The 17482-nt window shown below is 49.7% G+C and overlaps 7 protein-coding genes across 7 annotated transcripts; 3 read left to right on the top strand and 4 right to left on the bottom strand.

Annotated features, from left to right (window-relative positions):
- Positions 1-799: 799 nt before the first annotated feature.
- On the bottom strand, positions 800-2323 carry KD926_002639 (uncharacterized protein; the record flags this gene model as incomplete). The annotated part of the gene is made up of 1 exon (XM_053094338.1): positions 800-2323. One exon carries the CDS (start codon positions 2321-2323, stop codon positions 800-802), a length of 1524 nt encoding a protein of 507 aa, XP_052950904.1.
- Positions 2324-3233: 910 nt separating this feature from the next.
- KD926_002638 (uncharacterized protein) lies at positions 3234-4310 on the top strand (the record flags this gene model as incomplete). Its single annotated transcript, XM_053094337.1, has 4 exons — positions 3234-3323; positions 3373-3614; positions 3658-4013; positions 4069-4310. 4 exons carry the CDS (start codon positions 3234-3236, stop codon positions 4308-4310), a joined length of 930 nt encoding a protein of 309 aa, XP_052950903.1.
- Positions 4311-4652: 342 nt separating this feature from the next.
- On the bottom strand, positions 4653-5505 carry KD926_002637 (uncharacterized protein; the record flags this gene model as incomplete). The annotated part of the gene is made up of 2 exons (XM_053094335.1): positions 4653-5197; positions 5286-5505. 2 exons carry the CDS (start codon positions 5503-5505, stop codon positions 4653-4655), a joined length of 765 nt encoding a protein of 254 aa, XP_052950902.1.
- Positions 5506-9819: 4314 nt separating this feature from the next.
- Positions 9820-10406, bottom strand: KD926_002636 (GFA family protein; the record flags this gene model as incomplete). Its single annotated transcript, XM_053094334.1, has 4 exons — positions 9820-9851; positions 9902-10022; positions 10076-10237; positions 10299-10406. 4 exons carry the CDS (start codon positions 10404-10406, stop codon positions 9820-9822), a joined length of 423 nt encoding a protein of 140 aa, XP_052950901.1.
- A 487-nt stretch (positions 10407-10893) lies between these two features.
- Positions 10894-12503, top strand: KD926_002635 (translation initiation factor eIF-2B subunit family protein; the record flags this gene model as incomplete). The annotated part of the gene is made up of 2 exons (XM_053094333.1): positions 10894-11030; positions 11087-12503. 2 exons carry the CDS (start codon positions 10894-10896, stop codon positions 12501-12503), a joined length of 1554 nt encoding a protein of 517 aa, XP_052950900.1.
- A 685-nt stretch (positions 12504-13188) lies between these two features.
- On the top strand, positions 13189-14148 carry KD926_002634 (NAD-dependent epimerase/dehydratase family protein; the record flags this gene model as incomplete). Its single annotated transcript, XM_053094332.1, has 1 exon — positions 13189-14148. The coding sequence occupies one exon, from the start codon at positions 13189-13191 to the stop codon at positions 14146-14148; it is 960 nt and encodes a 319-aa protein (XP_052950899.1).
- A 1155-nt stretch (positions 14149-15303) lies between these two features.
- On the bottom strand, positions 15304-17370 carry KD926_002633 (F-box domain protein; the record flags this gene model as incomplete). The annotated part of the gene is made up of 3 exons (XM_053094331.1): positions 15304-15501; positions 16215-17110; positions 17166-17370. 3 exons carry the CDS (start codon positions 17368-17370, stop codon positions 15304-15306), a joined length of 1299 nt encoding a protein of 432 aa, XP_052950898.1.
- Between the last annotated feature and the right edge of the window lie 112 nt (positions 17371-17482).

Genomic DNA, 17482 nt, shown 5'->3' with positions numbered 1-17482 from the left:
AAACTTGCTATCTGACTTTGCGTGATACAACACACGGCAACCCCAAGCTCTAAGGTAAGTCATTTTTGGTTTGTAACCATGTTATAGTTTATATGGAGACTTGTCTTCCTCGCCTTCTTCCGCAGAACCTTTCAATCTTGTAGTTCGATTTCGCAGGTAATTCGCTGTAACAACAGATACTTCTAATAAGCCCGACTGACTTTTCCATCAAATAATAGAGCTCTCGCGATCTCTAAGATGACACGATTGAATCGCTCTGCAACACCATTTTGTGGGGGAGTTTCAGCCTCGATAAACTCAAATTCAATACCAATTGAATTACCCCACGGCACCAGAGCTTTGAACTCAGCAGCGTTATCAGTTCTGACTACTAACAACATTTTACCGGCTTGTCGTTCAGCCTGCCGCAGCAAAGGCTCAAAATAGTGTCTGACATTATTGATTGTTCGATCGGTCATGATCAAAAGCTATAAATACAATTATCAATTAGAGATAGGTACTATTTTTCATTACCTGCACCTTCTCGGTTTGGTCCCTAAAAGTCCATGTAAACACGTTGCAAAGGTCTCTTAGCCTTAGGAACTGGAACGTAACTATGCTTCTTGGCTTGCTTTGCCCTTATACACATCTTACAGTCGTCCTCAAGCATTGTATCTTGCTTGCTAACCCAAAGCTCTTCTATATGCATCAAACCGATACATTCATTGAATCGCTTCCTTCCGGGGTAGTCCAAACGACAGTATAAAAGCTACTGTTTCTCTACTGTTTCGTTATCTACAGAGAGAGCTAACCGAGCATGTTACATTGAACGTTTTAAATCGACAAATAAAGTATCAATATGTTTCACCCAGTCAAGATATGCCGTGTTCCCTGTCCTTTTCCCTCTGGCAACAACCTTGCCATTTTTCCGAAGTTGATATCCTCTCTTCGAACCTCTTGATTCGAAATCAGCGGTGTGAAGTGCCTCTAAAGACAATAGATTTCCTGCCAATCCTGGTACATACATGACACCTCCTAACCGCACTGTTGAGCCATTCGGCAGCTCAATCTTTGCAATTCCTCGCCCTTCAATAGACAGTTGCGTACCGCTTGCCACGGTAAGGGCCCCCTTTCGCGTAGGATCGAGATATTCAAAAATTTCTCGCTGACCCGTTGTATGACATGTAGCTCCACTATCAAAACACCAATCTTGATTTACTGAAGCTCGGCAAGCGCCTTCCCTGACAAACACAGTCCTCTCCTGCAGTTTCTGATAGACTGATTCTGATATAACCTCTTCCGAATAAGTCTGATCAGTGAGTCGCATATTTCTGTCAGTATAAATAACTCGCGCGCCGTAATAATTATTCTGGTCTGAATCATTTAGCTTCTCCCGATCCTCTGCAACAAGTCTGTCTTTTTGCTTTAATTTCTTCTTCCGGTCGTTCCTGCGGTTCTTGCCCTTCTTTCTTTCAGTGCTATGATCACTATGATCACTGTCACTGCTGTCCTGTTTTCTTGGGCATTTGCTCGCATAATGACCGGTTTTCTTGCAGTGGAAGCATTTCACACTTTTCTTCTTTTCTTGGGCACGGGATCCCTTCTCTGATTTCTTTTCAAATCTTCCGGGCATGTTGTCAAAGTCATTAGCCCAGTCTAGGACAAAACTCTTCGTCAATTTAGTATTCGAGTCAACCAAAGTGGTTCTTAAGCCCGAATAGTTCGCATGCAAACCACGAAGGAAAAATATCACCACTAGATCATCAAGATTGACCGTTTTACTGCCATTCAAATCGATCATTACTTGATTGATTCGCTCAATTTCTCTGAAAGCTTCCCTAGCCGGCTGATCAGGGTTTTGCTGCCAGCTTGCCAATTTTAGCAATTGCTTTGCTTTTATGGCATCTGAAGATTTCAGATAAGTAGCCCGTAGGTGATCCCACTTTTCCGCGGCGAACACGAGGTCTTTAACCTCTAAAATCGTGTCTGCTGTCAGACCATGCTCTAAAATGACATTTGCCTTTAGGTCTAGTTTCATCCAATCCAGATCTGAATCTATCAGTTGATCCCATTCCGCCCTTGTCACTTGATGAAAACCATTAACGGCTTGCCAGGCAAATTGAACCTTCAATTGCCTTTCCATGGCATGAAACCAATAACGAGCGTTTTCCTCAGAAAGCTTCTCAATTGAGAACTTATTGACCGTTAAACCCGGGTCAATAACCGCACTACCTATAGATGGCTTCCCATTAAGCCTTCCACTGGCCTTCGATTGATGGGACGGCTCAGGTCGCTGAGGTATCTGATGAGATATTTCTTCCGTTCGATTCGCTTTATCTGACATGGTGTTGGCGTATCCACAACTCAGCGTAGTACGCTAGGAATCCACTGGCCGATAGTATTCGTAGGTAGGACGTCGAGGGTAGAGCTCGCAGCTCGATTCGGATCGATAGTCTATATAGGATGTGAAACCCATACAGATCTCCCGGGGTGCCTGGTTGGTTACTGCAAACCCGGGCTCATAACCAATGAAGTGGTTAAGCTCAGAGGAATAGTGGAGTTCGATCGGTCCGAGCTGTACGAGACCTAGCTATAAGGAGAATGCGAATGAATGAAGTAATACTCTATCTAAAACGTAGCCTAGAGTACAGAGATACTTGAGTGCTTGAGTGTTTGAAGAGGATTGTGGCCTCTGCAAAATGGGAGCCTCGGACGGACTAATGTTGTTCCCGACCTCCGAGCTAATTACATCTCATCATTATCAAAAACCACAGATCTTTTTTCCCAATTTGGATGTGGTCCAATTCATAGTGAACAGAAATCGTATGGGCTAGAGAACTTAAACACGGTTACTCGCATGAAACAGCTGGCTGGATTTACAAGAATTAAGGGAAGAATGAACAAACATGATAGCTTTCACATGATGCTATCTGCTTCCAATTATCGGCTCTGTGGGGGCAGTGATAGGCGATTTACCGATGGGAGAGTGCTTTTCCTGCGCGTTCTGAGATCGAGGTTCGCGGCAGCCAGTCTCCTGAAGGCGGTCGACTTAGCCTTGGCGGTCTAGGCGCAATTCTGCCGTCCGAGACTCCCGGAGGAGCAATTTCCCAGGGATTAATGCCTTAGGCAACGAGCCAACCAGACCAGCACTAATCCACATACGGAAGGTGGGACAGATAGCTGCATCGGATGAATCGGAGTTAACCTTCATTTTCCTGTTGACGCATCGCATTCATCAGATATTTGCAGAGAAGATGTCCATTGCTGTAGCTGGAGGCACCGGCGGTGTCGGCAAGACCATTGTCAGCAAGCTAAAGGGAAAAGTCATCATCCTGACTCGAAGCGTGTGTTACCATCATCTCACATAATGTTACAATTGCTAACGGAGTCCAGGCACCAGAACCATCTGACATCAGCAGCCCTGAAACGAGGCAAAAATTGCAGGTAGACTACGATGACATCTCTTCTTTGACAAAGACATTGGAGGAAAATGCAGTGCATACTGTCATTTCTGCCATCTCAATCTACGACGACCAAACAAGTCAGTCCCAGCTGAACCTGATCCAAGCTGCCGACAAATCCAACGTTACGACGCGATTCATCCCCAGTGAATACTCTTTTATACAGACCAAGGAGTATGTGTTCCCTCCATTTTCGAGTCCCCGCTAATAATACTAGGCTTTTACCCGTTGACCCGAGCATTCAACATTTCCTAGACGCAGTGGATCTGCTCCAGAAGACCAATCTGCAATACACTCGGGTGATCCCCGGTTTCTTCATGGACTACTGGGGAATGAACCCCGGGAAAAAAACCCAGAGCAATCTTCAGCCGATGACATTCGGCACGGATATCGCCAATTGCAAGGCTGCTATTTCTGGAGACGGGAATGATAAAATCTGCATGACGCACAGCGAAGACATGGCGACATTCATCACACGACTATTAGAAGTAGACGACTGGCCTGAATTCAGCATTATCGTTGGAGATGAGCCTACATATAACGAAATCATCAAACTAGGACAAGAGGTGCGAGGTATGAACATCAGCCGAATACTCAGAACAATGGAAACTGTGCTAACACCGTGCAGGGAAGGAATTCGAGGTCGTGTATGACGCCCCTGACAGCATCAAGGAAGGAAAGGTCACCGTTCCTCAGATGCCGCCTGGGTGCCCGTATACGGAAGATGAGGTCTACGACACAACCGTATTGGTTAGCCGTCTTACCATTGCCGGAGTGTTCGATCTGCCTACGGAAAGCCGATTGAATGAAAGATTTCCCGATATCCATACGAAGGATCTTAAAACGTTCATGCTCAATGCATGGAGTTGAAATAACGGCTCGTATTGCTGATACCTGGAGCGCATCCCAGCATATTCCCGTATCAGGACTGGTTTCATCTCGACCTAAATCCTGGTATACAGATGATGTATCATCAAAAGAACCCCACTGCAGCTCCTATGAATAGGTTCTGATCAAATATAAAGTTCATATTTACAACATTTGTATCATTATTATAATACAAGCCCCTCTCCCTTGTCCGCATACTCCCCTGAAGAATTCCAGAACCCTGAAAGGAGGGGGGTCCAGAAGTTCGCTCTCGGTTGATTAACAACCATTCCATCTCTGGGTTACCATCCAAGCCCTCCAATACACCGTCGCGATCAGTACAATTTATTTAGCTTGCGAGTCCAGCTCCCTCGGCCCAGGATCCGTCTTCCCCAATTCCTGTATCGGATATTGTCCCGGCGACGGATAAGTCCAGGAAGGTTGCATACCGTTCGGATGTACCGCTGGGGATGGAATACCATTGTATCCATATGGCGTCGGGATATATTGAGGTTGCGCCGGTTTCTTTCGTCGTATATACCATAGTGCCAGCAGTGCAGCGATCATGACGACACCAGCTCCCACTCCGATCCCGATTCCCGCTGCGGCGCCAGCCCCGAGACCCGATGATGACGATGATGATGAAGCCGAAGAAGTTGCAGCGCCCGTAGCCGTTGAGGTGCCCGTGGCCGTGGACGTGGCTGATGCATATGTCGGATAACCATGAGTGGGCAGGTACTGAATCGTCGCGAGCTGATCGGGCGCCGGGGCAGGATATAACTCATCGCTAGGATCCGAACAATCGGCGGATTTCGTGGTGCTGTTGTACCCGCAACAAGCCCAGTGCCCGGTATTCGAGTTCCATATTAAATCAGAAAGAGGTCGACCGCCTGTTGATGGGCCAGGAGACGAATTAGTTCAACCGCACCGCGTGGAAGCTGACAACATTCCAGAGAACTTTACCGCATCGCGTCCCACATGCCGCATCCTGAAGCGTTTCGTCCGTGCAGTCGGCATTGTAATATCCCTTGTTTCCATTGTCGCTGACATGCAGACAGATCGAGTTGCTCAGGCAGTAATCCCCCTGCACGCAGCAGATGACATGTTCGTTCGTCGAATTCGTAACTCCACACGGCACGTCAACGTTGATATCACGAATGGAGCCACCGTGCATGGCATAACACGTTTTTTCCGACATGGTTACGATTATAATTATAGCGCAAACAAGCAATTAATAAAAGCGGCCCGTATGGCATCCAACGCGCATCAGCGACGAGAATAGAATAAGAAACAAAATTAAGAATGCGGGCGGGCAGCGATCAAGGGTTGGTTTTTTTGCTCCCACACCGTATGGATTAGTTTGATGGAGCAGGGGGCGTGATTTTATCCTGTGAGGTCCGGACGAGGATCTGTGGCCCCTGAGCGGATTCTACGGTGGATATTGATGGATCTTCGATGGAGCTTCATTCGTTTGATCCATATAATTGGCCATGCCATTGAGGCTGGAACCGCTAGCGAAACGTCCGCGCAATGCCAAAAAAGATCTAATTTGCTACCCGCCCAATAGTTCCTGCTGTCGGACTCGTGCCCTCGTGAATATCCTCTGCGAACCGGTCAGAATGGTATGGATGTGCAGTACTATCCCGCTGATCAGCGCATGTCTAATTGCCGATTGCAGCCCTGGCTCGTCGGGGAACCAAACAATTCGCAAAAATGGACGGAGAAGGACTAAGTATCGGACTAGAGCAGACGACGTGAACCATTAGCCAGCCCGATGATCTCATAGCAAGAAAGGTCATAGTTACCCGTTGAAGCCATCGAGCCAGTCCACCTTGACAGCTCTCAGTATTTGGCCAATGCCACGCTAAACATTGATTTAAACCTACTCCGTCCTGCATAGACACTTTCAGCTGCCCGAAAAACCACAAGACTATTTTTTCTTACTCCTAATTTGGTCCACCGTGCAGGCATAAGGAATCCAAAATCCTTTCAACGCTCCCAACCAACAGCGGCAGTCAGCACAGCTAAGCCTTTTCTTGTTGCGACTGCAGCACCAGCAAGGGACACGTGCCGATCTGATAGGTAAAATTTTTGCTGAGAACGCAATCCTGAAGATCACCAGATTTCGAATCAGACTCTGCCCGGTGGGTCGATTGGAGGTCCGGACAAAACATCGTTTTTGGCCCCCAAGGCGTCCTAGCCGTACCGAAATTGCACGCTCCACGTCTGTGTGCACATTAGCTATTGTGTCCTGGATTTGATGACGCACGAGTATTGGGGGAACTTTTCCGTACATGATCTCTCTCAGGCCCAGTATGTCATGGTCGAAAACACATTAACCTCATCATAGCAAGTGGCTCCATCGAGATATCTCGGGCGGGCCGTACCTGATCCACACCTTGAGGATCAGCAATACCCCGTACTCAGTACGGACTACCGACCACGGAGAATTGTTCGTGGGTGATTAAGAATCTGCAATGGGCGAATAACTTCGCCCATTGCACTTCAGGCAATCATGATGCTTAGAAAAAAGTTTAACAAGGGGATGCAAACAGGAATATCGCCAAGGGATGCTCCCAAGATCCTTATGCTCTTGGGGAGGGCATACTTTTTCGTTTGATCAAACCACCGTTGTGTCTAGGCCGTCGATCGTGCCTCACATCCTGGCCATACAGGCAGTCTGGTTCAGAATAAGCAAACCAGTCAATGCATCGTACTGAATCTCAAGATGTCGGGTCTACACCTTCTGGTCTGCATATTCCGGGTTATCCAAATTGCAGTGCGAAAAAGCCTTTCCTCCTGTATTCTGAAGCGGACCGTAGTTTGTTATTCATACAGTACCGAGCACCATCTTTCTATGGCCACCGGAAGGAATGCATCGGGGAAATTGAAGAACGGACTGATTATTCTCCAAAATAGGGAACATGCAGGTGAGGGTGTACAGGTGAGAGGTGCTTGTCCCACCTATCCTTGCCGTCAAACCCGACATATGAGAGCACTATTTTATTAGTCCTGTATGTCTCAATAAGTACCATCTTTATGTTACCTGGTAACGTTCGCGGGCAAACTGAGATCTGTCTAGTGAAGCTCTGCTCAACTATCGATCAGTCTTCTATTATGCTGATCCGGACACGAGTAAGGTTACTGTGCTTTCCCTCTCATCTGCAATAGGGTGTGTGAGAGGGGGATCTTTCAAACCTCGTCCGAACGGTGCTGATGCAGATTGACGTTGCACCGGTTCTGCAGGAAGGAGGCCGGAGGTGCAGCGCATGACAGCCTCAGGCCTGCCACAACGGACGCTAAGGTGGCCTGGGGCACCATTCCCGGTCAGGTGTTGGTCCCCATCATCTCAACGCCAGAGAGGAGAGGACTCTTTCCCATGACATCCATCTCCCCTGATGACAACGGCCATCCCTCCCATCCGTGATTAGACTTGCTCTATCACTTCTTCTATCCAAAACGCCTTACGGGCTGTCGTTGCCAGTTTTCTTTGGGGAAACATCAACGTCTTTCCGGCGCCTGATGTAATGCCGATCTCATCTTCCCGGAGTCAGTCCAGACCGGGTGCCTGAGATGAGCTGGCACGCGCATTCCAATTGATGCGGAGAACCCACTTTTTTGGTTGGGTTCGATCCCTTTGTTCTCCATCCTCCCTGTCACCCGTTGCATAGATTCCTCTTGACGCGTTCTCGGGCCTCGATCGACGCCTTATTTGCTCGTGTTGGGCCCAAGGCCGGGGTCCCTTTCATTTGGCTGTGGCCATATTTCAACTGCCTGTTTTTCCTTTCTGCCGGACCTTTTCCCCCCTTCCTTACTCCCCCCTCACCGTTGTCGTCTTTCTCTTTTCACTTTCAAGTCAAAAGAACGGTCGAAAATCATTCCTACACAAGTTGTCCATCAACGGGTGAGGATCCCCGAGGCGAGCGACGTCACTACTGCTACTAATCCTGGAAGCTTCCCGCTATCTACCTGATTAAAGATAAAACGCCCATCTCCAAAACCATTCCAGATCTTTCCCGTCGCCTCCAGCACGCGTCACCATCATGACAGACAATAATATGCCGAGCATGGAAACGCGACGATCCTGCAACACCCTCCGTAGTCGATCGCTCGAGAGAACCTGCTTCTTCCGGCGTTTTTCACAATGGCTATGGTCGAACTGGACGGTCGTACCCGCCGAATCTCAGGCTACAATCCAAAATTCCCCGCGACGTGGAGCAGACCAAAATTACAGTCTGGCGCCGGGGAAGGCCAACGGACCAGGAACGGCCGCGGGCGACACGCCGCGTTACATTCCCAACGAAGCCCCACAGGAACAGATCCCCGAGCGGGAGAATTACCCCTGCAAGGCATGCCAAGCGTGGGGAGCGACATGCGATCGTCAGCGACCGCGGTGCGCGCACTGTCTAGATCAACAAATCCTGTGCTTCTACGTGGCCCCCTTGCCTAAAACGATCCGACGGCCGAAACAACCTGCATCGTCACTTCCTAAACGACAGAGAGCTTCGGTCGGGTGAGCCGCTGATGGTTGGTGTTCACATTTGGTGCTTTGTGGAGTAGCTTTAAATCAGATCTCAATACCCCGGCGGACCCAATACTTGTGCTCGGGTATCGTCACCATATGCCAAACCTTTTCTTGTCCCGGATGGCGTCACCAAGGGCCACTGGTGGCTTTGCAATTTCTTTTTTTCTGTCTGGGCATATTTTCATCATCTGGTAGCTTAGAACTTGCCAACTCGGGAAGTGTCATTTTCCTCATGCTACTTGCAGTCCGTTGCCGTACTTTTGGATGGTAACTCCATTGCTTTGATGAATTCTCGCGCGGATTTCCATATGCTTGTTCCTTCGTTTTGATGAATCATTGCTTAAATAACCTCTGGCGGCAACTGGAATTTGTGGACAACGGACTGCTTTCTGCGAATCCTACCAATCTTTGACCATGATATGGGAAGGAATAACGAGAGAATAGATACAAGGACTGTATTCCAATTGCAGTCATAAACCCAGGTTTGAATTATCGTGACGCCAGGCTAATATCTACTAATGATGACAGATGAAAGCAGACTTCACACCACTTCGATATTATGCCACCCCCTGGTGGATCCGGACAGTGGCCAGGGCCCCCAGTTGACCGCCACTGCATCTATCTGTGTGGTGCAACGCCTCAACGAACATCTCCCTCGCGGAATTGCACTTTTTGTCTTTCCCTCAAGAAATTATGTATGCCGCCAGTACCATTGGGAAAGCCAGCCTGGCGTCACACGGTAGCCGCAAAGGTAAAGAATTCCCATTTTCAGTGGACATAGTACAGCTACGCAAGGAAACAGCGACGAATCAACTTGTGAAAGCAGAGGTAAAAGAGACCGGGCATTCAATAAGTCGATAGAACAGGCCATAGCATCTTGCTGACGTTAGAACAAATACAGCATTGCTTGTTATAAGCAAGAAGCGTGCGTCACAAACTCGGCTAAACCATATCAAGTTTAACCACTGGTATCCAATGGCATAGTGCCTATGTTTTGACCTGCTGCTTGTGGAAAATGCCTGTGGACTGATTAGCCACCACCATCACACCGATAACGAGGACAACGTACCGGGAACCTCAGGCATCCAGCTAGTCCTCGAGCTACAAAAGAACTCGCCCTTCGGTGGCAAAGCTTCCGGATCATCCAGGGACCCAACGCAGAGATATCGGAACTGTTCTTTGACGGCATCCTAGGAACAGATCAACCCCCAATACCTACATCAATGCATTTTACTCGGCTCACCCCATATTCCAGAATAAAGCTTCCACACTCTGCACAAAATTCTCGGTGAATCACGACGCCGGATCCATTATCTGCCGCATGTTCTTTGGGTGTTCCGCGAACGATACTGATGGCGTCTTTGGGGATCTTGGCTGTAAGACCGTAGTTGGTTCCGAAGGCTTTCTATAACCACCAATGGTCATTAAATGCCCCTCAGTCTTCCAGGAGCTAGTGAGAAACTAACCTTACAATTCCGACAATGACACAAGGATGTGCGCGCATCGTCTGGCGAGGAGAGGTCCAGCTCATACTCAATCATCCGACAGTAGCAAGAGCCCGTATATTTTGGCATGGTGATAAAATTCCGTTAGCCCAGTCAGTATCAAAGAGGAACAGGATCAGCGTTGTCAAGAACAGCCGATAAACACTGGAACAAGCTGATTGTTGACTGATGCGACCATGACGTCATGTGCTCCTGGCCGTCCAAATCCCGCGGATCACGTCCCACCAGCTTCGCCGTCGAGTCCCTCGCTCTGGAAACCGGGCTGTATCCTGTGAAGAAATGACAAACAGGCATATGTCGATTCCTGGGCGGTTATTGGGTGGGCTGACTTGTCGGATGGTGTGAGGAAGGGAGCTTCCCCTCTTCTCGTCGCCACTTCCCCCTTTGCCGATCCATCATTTCCTCTACTGCGGAGAACATATGTCGATGGGGAGGGCTTATATATTTGGAAGTCTCTCTTCAAGAAGGCATCTGGATGTCTCCCGATTGCACATAGAGTAGGTTTGCCTAGTCTTCTAAATTGTGGGCATCCTCTCGTGAACCGAGCCCCGCGACAATGACAACGAACCATCCATCCTCAACGCTTGAGAAGAGGGGTGTCGTATCGTCCTTTATCTTCCATTTTCCACCTGATCAACCGAACGAGCCTGTCGTTGCGCTTTTCCGTCGCAGCGACAAGGTAAACACTTACCAGTGAGTCTGATTTCTGTCCCTTACCCCATCGAAAAACATAGTTAACGTTCGTCAAGACACCACCTGGCTCCGATCTCCGGTACTATTAGTCGCAACGACAAAGACCCCCTCACGGCCGCTTGGCGCGAACTTCAGGAAGAAACCACGCTTACACCCGCATCTCTATCACTCTGGCGAACCGGCAAACCGTTCACATTCAGCGACCCATCCGTGAACCGACAATGGACGATTCACCCGTTCGCTTTCCGGCTCACCAGCGCGGAAAGCACTATCAAGATAGACTGGGAGCACGAGGGATGGGAATGGCACGATCCACGAGCAGTTTCGGATAACGAATCCTTTGGCGAAGTCCCGCGACTAAAGGAATCACTCCACCGTGTCTGGTTCGAAGGCTCGGTCAACCCGCGAGCTGGAAAGGCCTTCGCCGCCTGCCTCGACCGATTACACACCGACCACGAGAGTGGAGCCAACGAGCTGACAGCCATCGCCTTGTCTGGGTTCCGTGATTTCATCATGCATACGCGGAACGGGCTGGACGAGAACTGGTGGTCCACGGTGCGGTCGGTCGGGTGGCATTTGGTCAAGAACGGGCGCGAAAGTATGGCTGCAGCGATTTTGAACGCCGTGCTATCGGCCCTCGCGGGGATCCATGACGTCTTAACTCAGAACACGGATGACGATATAAAATGGGATCGCATTCTCGCGTTGATGGATTTCGAGGTGACGAGACGAACGGCGAATACAGGGCGAATCATGAAGTCATTTACGGAGTACCTGAAATTGCATTTCCTCTCCGAGGGGAAAAGAGACAAGATTAGTCTTCTCACGATGTCCGCTAGTTCGACGATTCGCGACAGTATCCTCGATGCGTTCGCCGCGCTAGACATTCAGACACTCGAGCTGCGAGTTCTGGAATCCCGGCCACTCTTCGAGGGCGCCAGCATTGCATCGTCCATCCTCTGCCGATTCAAAACCCAGTTCGAAGGTTCGAACAAGAACCTCAACATCAAAATCTACACCGACGCCTCGGCCGCCCTTGCCGCAGAAAACGTCGACATTGTCCTCCTCGGCGCCGACCGCATCTCCGCACACAAAGGCGTCAGCAACAAAACCGGCTCTTTACCCGTTGTCCTCAGCGCAAAGCACGTATCCCCCAAAGCACAGACTGTCGTGCTCAGCGGACTCGAAAAGATCAACGGAACCTGCGGCCTAATCGACGATAATAAGCGGGAAGACAACGGGCCCAAGGAGGTGGTGCATACCTGGGGGAATGACGGGATCAAGGGGATGAAGGTTCTGCACGAGGGGATGGACAGGGAAGTTGTGGAAGTGAAGAACGTCTACTTTGAATGGGTGCCGTTGAGTCTGGTTGATACGTTTGTGAGCGAAGAAGGTATCTTGGATGTTCAGACTATAGCCGATCAGTCGAGGCAGCTGGGGCTTTTGGCGGATCGATATTTCGGCGATCTTTAGTCTATCGGGAGACTTTAACGGAAAATATAATTACGATAATTGATTGATTTATTGAAACAACGAAGGCTCTAGAAGCAGCGTTTCTGGGATGCTTCTCTTGGGTTTGTGTTAGCTGGCCTTTGAACGAAGCAGAGATTCGATCAATCGACGTGATTTGATGATCAGTGGTAGGCATGATGAGCTTCCCTATTGGAAACCACTGCAAGGGCAAGACAGGAGCCAGGCGGAGGTCCACGTAGGTATTCGCAGTGGAGCGACAAGCAGTGGAGACTGTCAGACGGCGGAGATGAAACCGGAGACCGAAAGGCTGAGGACCCCCTGCGGCACATGATTGGTCACATGTCTCGAGTGGGCTGACATCAGCACCGGACATAACTAAATCGGCCATTTGGAGCGCGGGAGATTCTATTTCTTCGATGTATCGGTCACCGAGAGTCATCATGATGGATGCAACGCCATTAGAAGTCAATGTCTCGAATCAGCATTCTCATCGGGGTCCGGAAGGTGGAACCATGGATTACCAATATCCGAGAACTGAGACCGATAACCCCTTGTATACAAGATGGATCGGGTGTATAAAGATGCCAGGCACACTCGAACGGTGAGAAACTAACAAGGGACTCCAGCTACAACGTGAAAGATTTTCCAAATACCTCCCTAAACTCTGAAATTCACGGACATCGAAATGCCTAACATTCTCATCCTCGGCGGTACCGGCTATCTTGGCCTTTCTCTCGCCAAATCCTTGCTCCGGGCAGGCACTTACACAGTCTGGGGCACTGCACGGAGTCCGGAAAAAGCAAAGAACTTGCTCGTCAACGAAATCACCCCAGTGGAAGACGATATCACGAACCCCGAAACCCTGAGCAAAGTCATCTCCACAAACTCCATCGACGTCGTGGTTGACGCGTCGTCCGCCTACGAGCATTACGGCCAAATCCTCGCTGCAGTTACCAACGCATCCAAGGCCCGCCAAGAGGCTCTCTCAAAAGAATATATCATTGCTCCCAAGCTCGGCTTTGTCTACGTGTCAGGATCTTGGGTTCACGGCTCACCTCCTACCCGTGTCAGCGACCTTTCTCCAGTCGGCAGCAAATTGTCCGCAGACAAACCTGCCACCGCCACCGCGTGGCGACCAGCTCATGAACAGGCGATTCTCGCCGCCCAAGATACCTTGGACGTGGCGATCGTTCGACCCGGTGCCATGTATGGTCGCAGCTCCTGGGTATTCGATACCTGGTGGAGTGTTTTGTCAGAAGCTTTGAAGACCGGGACTACCGGCCCGATCCAAGTGCCCGCTGATAAGGCTGCCCGGACTGGGATCGTCCATGTGGACGATGTCGCGGTTGGTATGCACGCGATCATTGACCGCCTCGATGGTCGATTAGGCACATGGCCGATATTTGATCTTGTAACCGAGACTGTTTCCATGGTCGAGATCATGGAAGCCGCAAAGGCCGTGCTAAATGTGAAGGCGTCTCTGGAGTATACTGGCACTCACGGGAACCCGTTCTTGGAGGCCCTGAGTTTAGTCTGCAATTCGAACGCATCTCGAGCGAAGATTGTGTTGGGATGGGACCCAAAGCGCACTGAGTTCTTGCTGAACATGTCAACCTACGTCAATGCGTGGCAAGCTTCGCGATAAACCTGAAAGTATACTCTGGGGGTTTTCCCGAGCTGACTAGATGCGCGAGAGCCCATACAAACGAAAACACTTAGAGATCTAGACTTTATATATATACCTGAATTGACAAATTTATTTTCACCGGCACCTTAGTGATCGAAGATCAACAAGCTTTTCAAGATCCCACAACTCTCACTCCTATACCCACTGTTCGCACACCGGGCGTTGGCACCGGTTCAACGACGCCAAGCGGCTAGGCACGCAAGGCGCCGCCCCAAGAGTCTTGGAGACTCTGACGCTCCTTGAGCGGAATCATTTTTACGAGGCAGGCCACGTGGGGGCGAAAATGCGGACGATGGTCTTCCCCTCACGCAGGGGGCTGAAGGGATTCACGCGCAATTTATTTTCGATCTTCTTCCCGTTCTGGCTTTCACCTTTGTTCCTCCTCTTCCTCCTCCTCTGGCCCCTCAACCCTATTGATCCGCCTCCGCCTCCATACGGTGCACATCCAACCAGAACATGACCACAATCACTGGCCGACCAACAATACCCGCAGACTGGGCTCCCTCCAAGGCAGGGTGTTTGCGCAAGGAGGATTACTGGCTCTGGTTCTGGCCCAACAAACAACACGACAATCGGACCGTACTCGGGGGACCCAGCCAGACGACCGATTGCTTTCCGCCGACCTGGGCCGCGTCGGACGTATATGTTGGAACGAGCTGTCCGGGGGATTACACAACCGCATCATGCGAAGGGAGTGATCAGCGAGACACGGTAACATGTTGTCCGAAGTTCGTTTCCCTCCTCCCATAGCCCCGACGCCGTGAAGCATATATACATACGGAGCACACATCCCTCAGACCTAGCGCTAACACCATCAAACCGGTCTTCAATAGTAACCACGTCTTCACCTGCGCCGTATCAGAGACTGAGAAAGCGCATGGATCGCTATTCCCATGTCGATTAAAGTACACTGAAGAGCGGGTAGTGACGGCAACATTAACGGACTTCGTGTCGAACACGATAAACGTCGACGAGGTGACACAGAAGCCAGGGCTACATTTGTACGCACTGGGAGTGTTGTTCGTGACGCCGGTAGGTCGACATCCTGCGATTCTTCACCGGACCAACTTGTCTTGTATCGAATGCTCATTATGCCCCGGGATCGTGAACAAACTAGACACCAACATCAAGCGAATTCAGGACCTCCACCGCGGGCACAGAACCCACACCCTCGATAACAGCTTCATCCACATCCAAACCCTCAAGCACCTCATCCCCATCAACATCAACACCACTCAGCGCCGGCGCATCCGCCGGAATCGGAATCGGATCCGCGGCAGGTGTCTTCGTAATCGCCGTGCTCGGATGGCTCTGGTATCGACGAAAGAAAGCCGCCGAAGCAGCGCAAATCCCTCCTCACCACCACTATATACACCCGGGGCAACCGAGTATCGGTCATCAGTATCCGATCAATGAATTAAATGCGTACGAGGCACAACGGAAGCAGTTGACTGAGTTGCCTTCTTGATCGGACATATGATCTGTGGGAGGGGAGGTACGGGGAGGGCTCTTGGTGAAATGGTCAATTGCGTTGATGAACGGAGACGTATGGCTGTATTGACTAATGTATATATCTCTGGAATCTTTGTGGCACTGTTTGCGTGATTAGTTTATAGAGCTCTGGCTTATTTAGCGTTGTGTTTTACTGGCGTTGGGTGATTAGATTTGAAATGTGAGTTTGAATGATCTCAATGTCACTTTAAACTTCTTAGGGAGATCACAGTGGATAGATAGAGAGGTGGATGGGAATAGAATGTATTTTTTCTTCCAACTTGGAGACGATAAGGGCCGGAGTGGAGAGATAAAGCAAGAGAGAGGAAAAGAGGAGAGAAAAGAGGGAGGAAATAAGGAAAGCAGACCCCATTATACTTCCGTAAACGAGCCAATGACTCGGCCATAGAGAAGATACCACTAATAACTCAGATCTCCCACATGAACATACACTGAAAGGATAGGCCACGACCAGAGCTTTGACTGGAACTGAACACATATTACCGAGTACCAAGCCACTGATGAAGCCATACCTCGAACGTCAAGCACCCGAATTCATCAAGAGACATATCATCCAAAGACTCCCCGGCCTTTAATTCAGTGAATATCGATGTCTTAGTGCCTACCCTTTCCCAAATTCGACGTCGGTTCTTGAGATGAGGAGAGCCCTTGGGGTCATTTATTGCGTTCTTGACCGCCGAATAAGCGGTTCGCCAATCGAGGATCCCAGTGGTATCTTTTGGTAGCGCAAATCCCATCTCTAATTCCGGAGAAAAGCGTGATCGCCAGAATTGCTGCGGGAATTCCGCAGGATGACTAGCCGATGCAACAGACCTCGAGGCCGCTCGTAGGTTTTTGATATCGGCACATGGAAGCATTGCAAGCAGCGTGTGGATTATCTCAACGGGGAGACAACGAAAGGCATCCTGGCTCCCAAAGGGTCCCTGGAAAGGTATTGCATAGGCACGGGGTGGATAAGTCTTCTTTGTGCCAGAGGGTAGTAGTTGAGACAGGTTTTCAGGCTGTGAAGGCTCCGCCACAGAAATGTCATACTTTACGTCAGCAACATCCTCCAGTTCGTAGAACCTATACAACAGGCCGATAATCCCCGTTTCAAACCTGATCCCCGTTTCAAGCCTGGTGCCCAAATGAAGCGTATGCGGCTGGTCGTAAAACATCAAATTCGCGAGGCTGGTAGTGCGAATATCTGAGAGTCCTGCGGACAATCTCTGCGCGAGGATATCCCAGCATCTGGCGTGAGCAAAGAACCACACTTTTGCTCCTGCTTGATAGCGCCAGAGGCTCTCCATGTCGATGTCAGGGTCGTCGTAGGAGCTGTCAACACCTAAGGGGGCGACAATTCCAATGTCCCAGTGATGATAACCAATGCCGCTAACGTTTCCCGTAGTTTGGCAATTATAACGCGACACTATTTAACATTATATGCCTGCCAATTTAAGGTTGCTTGGTGGAGACAAACCAACTCGAAGCTTTTGGCGCCAATCTAGTCTTTTGCTTGGGAGTACTGCTCCCCATGGGATGGGAGTGTCGGAAATGACGACGTCGCATATCACACACGGTCGATCCATGGATGCCGACTTTATGGCAGTAGTGGGCAAAAGATGACATGGTCTCTAAGTCGGTAAGGTTCAGAGGAGGAGGGTGGAATTTTGTGGTGTTCAATGTCATGTGATGACAGACATAGGCGTCATCGGGCGTTAAGTCATGTGGCAATGTATCTCCGACAGAATATTAGGATCAAATGCTCATAAGAAGTCAACAATCAGTCTGAGTGTCTTGT

The sequence above is a fragment of the Aspergillus affinis genome (assembly GCF_023601865.1).
Source record: "Aspergillus affinis strain CMG 70 chromosome Unknown NODE_158_length_70105_cov_86_571314, whole genome shotgun sequence".
NCBI classification, from domain to species: Eukaryota; Fungi; Ascomycota; class Eurotiomycetes; order Eurotiales; family Aspergillaceae; genus Aspergillus; species Aspergillus affinis.
The sequence above is the reverse complement of the archived record's forward strand: the minus strand, read 5'-3'. Positions and strand labels throughout refer to the sequence as shown.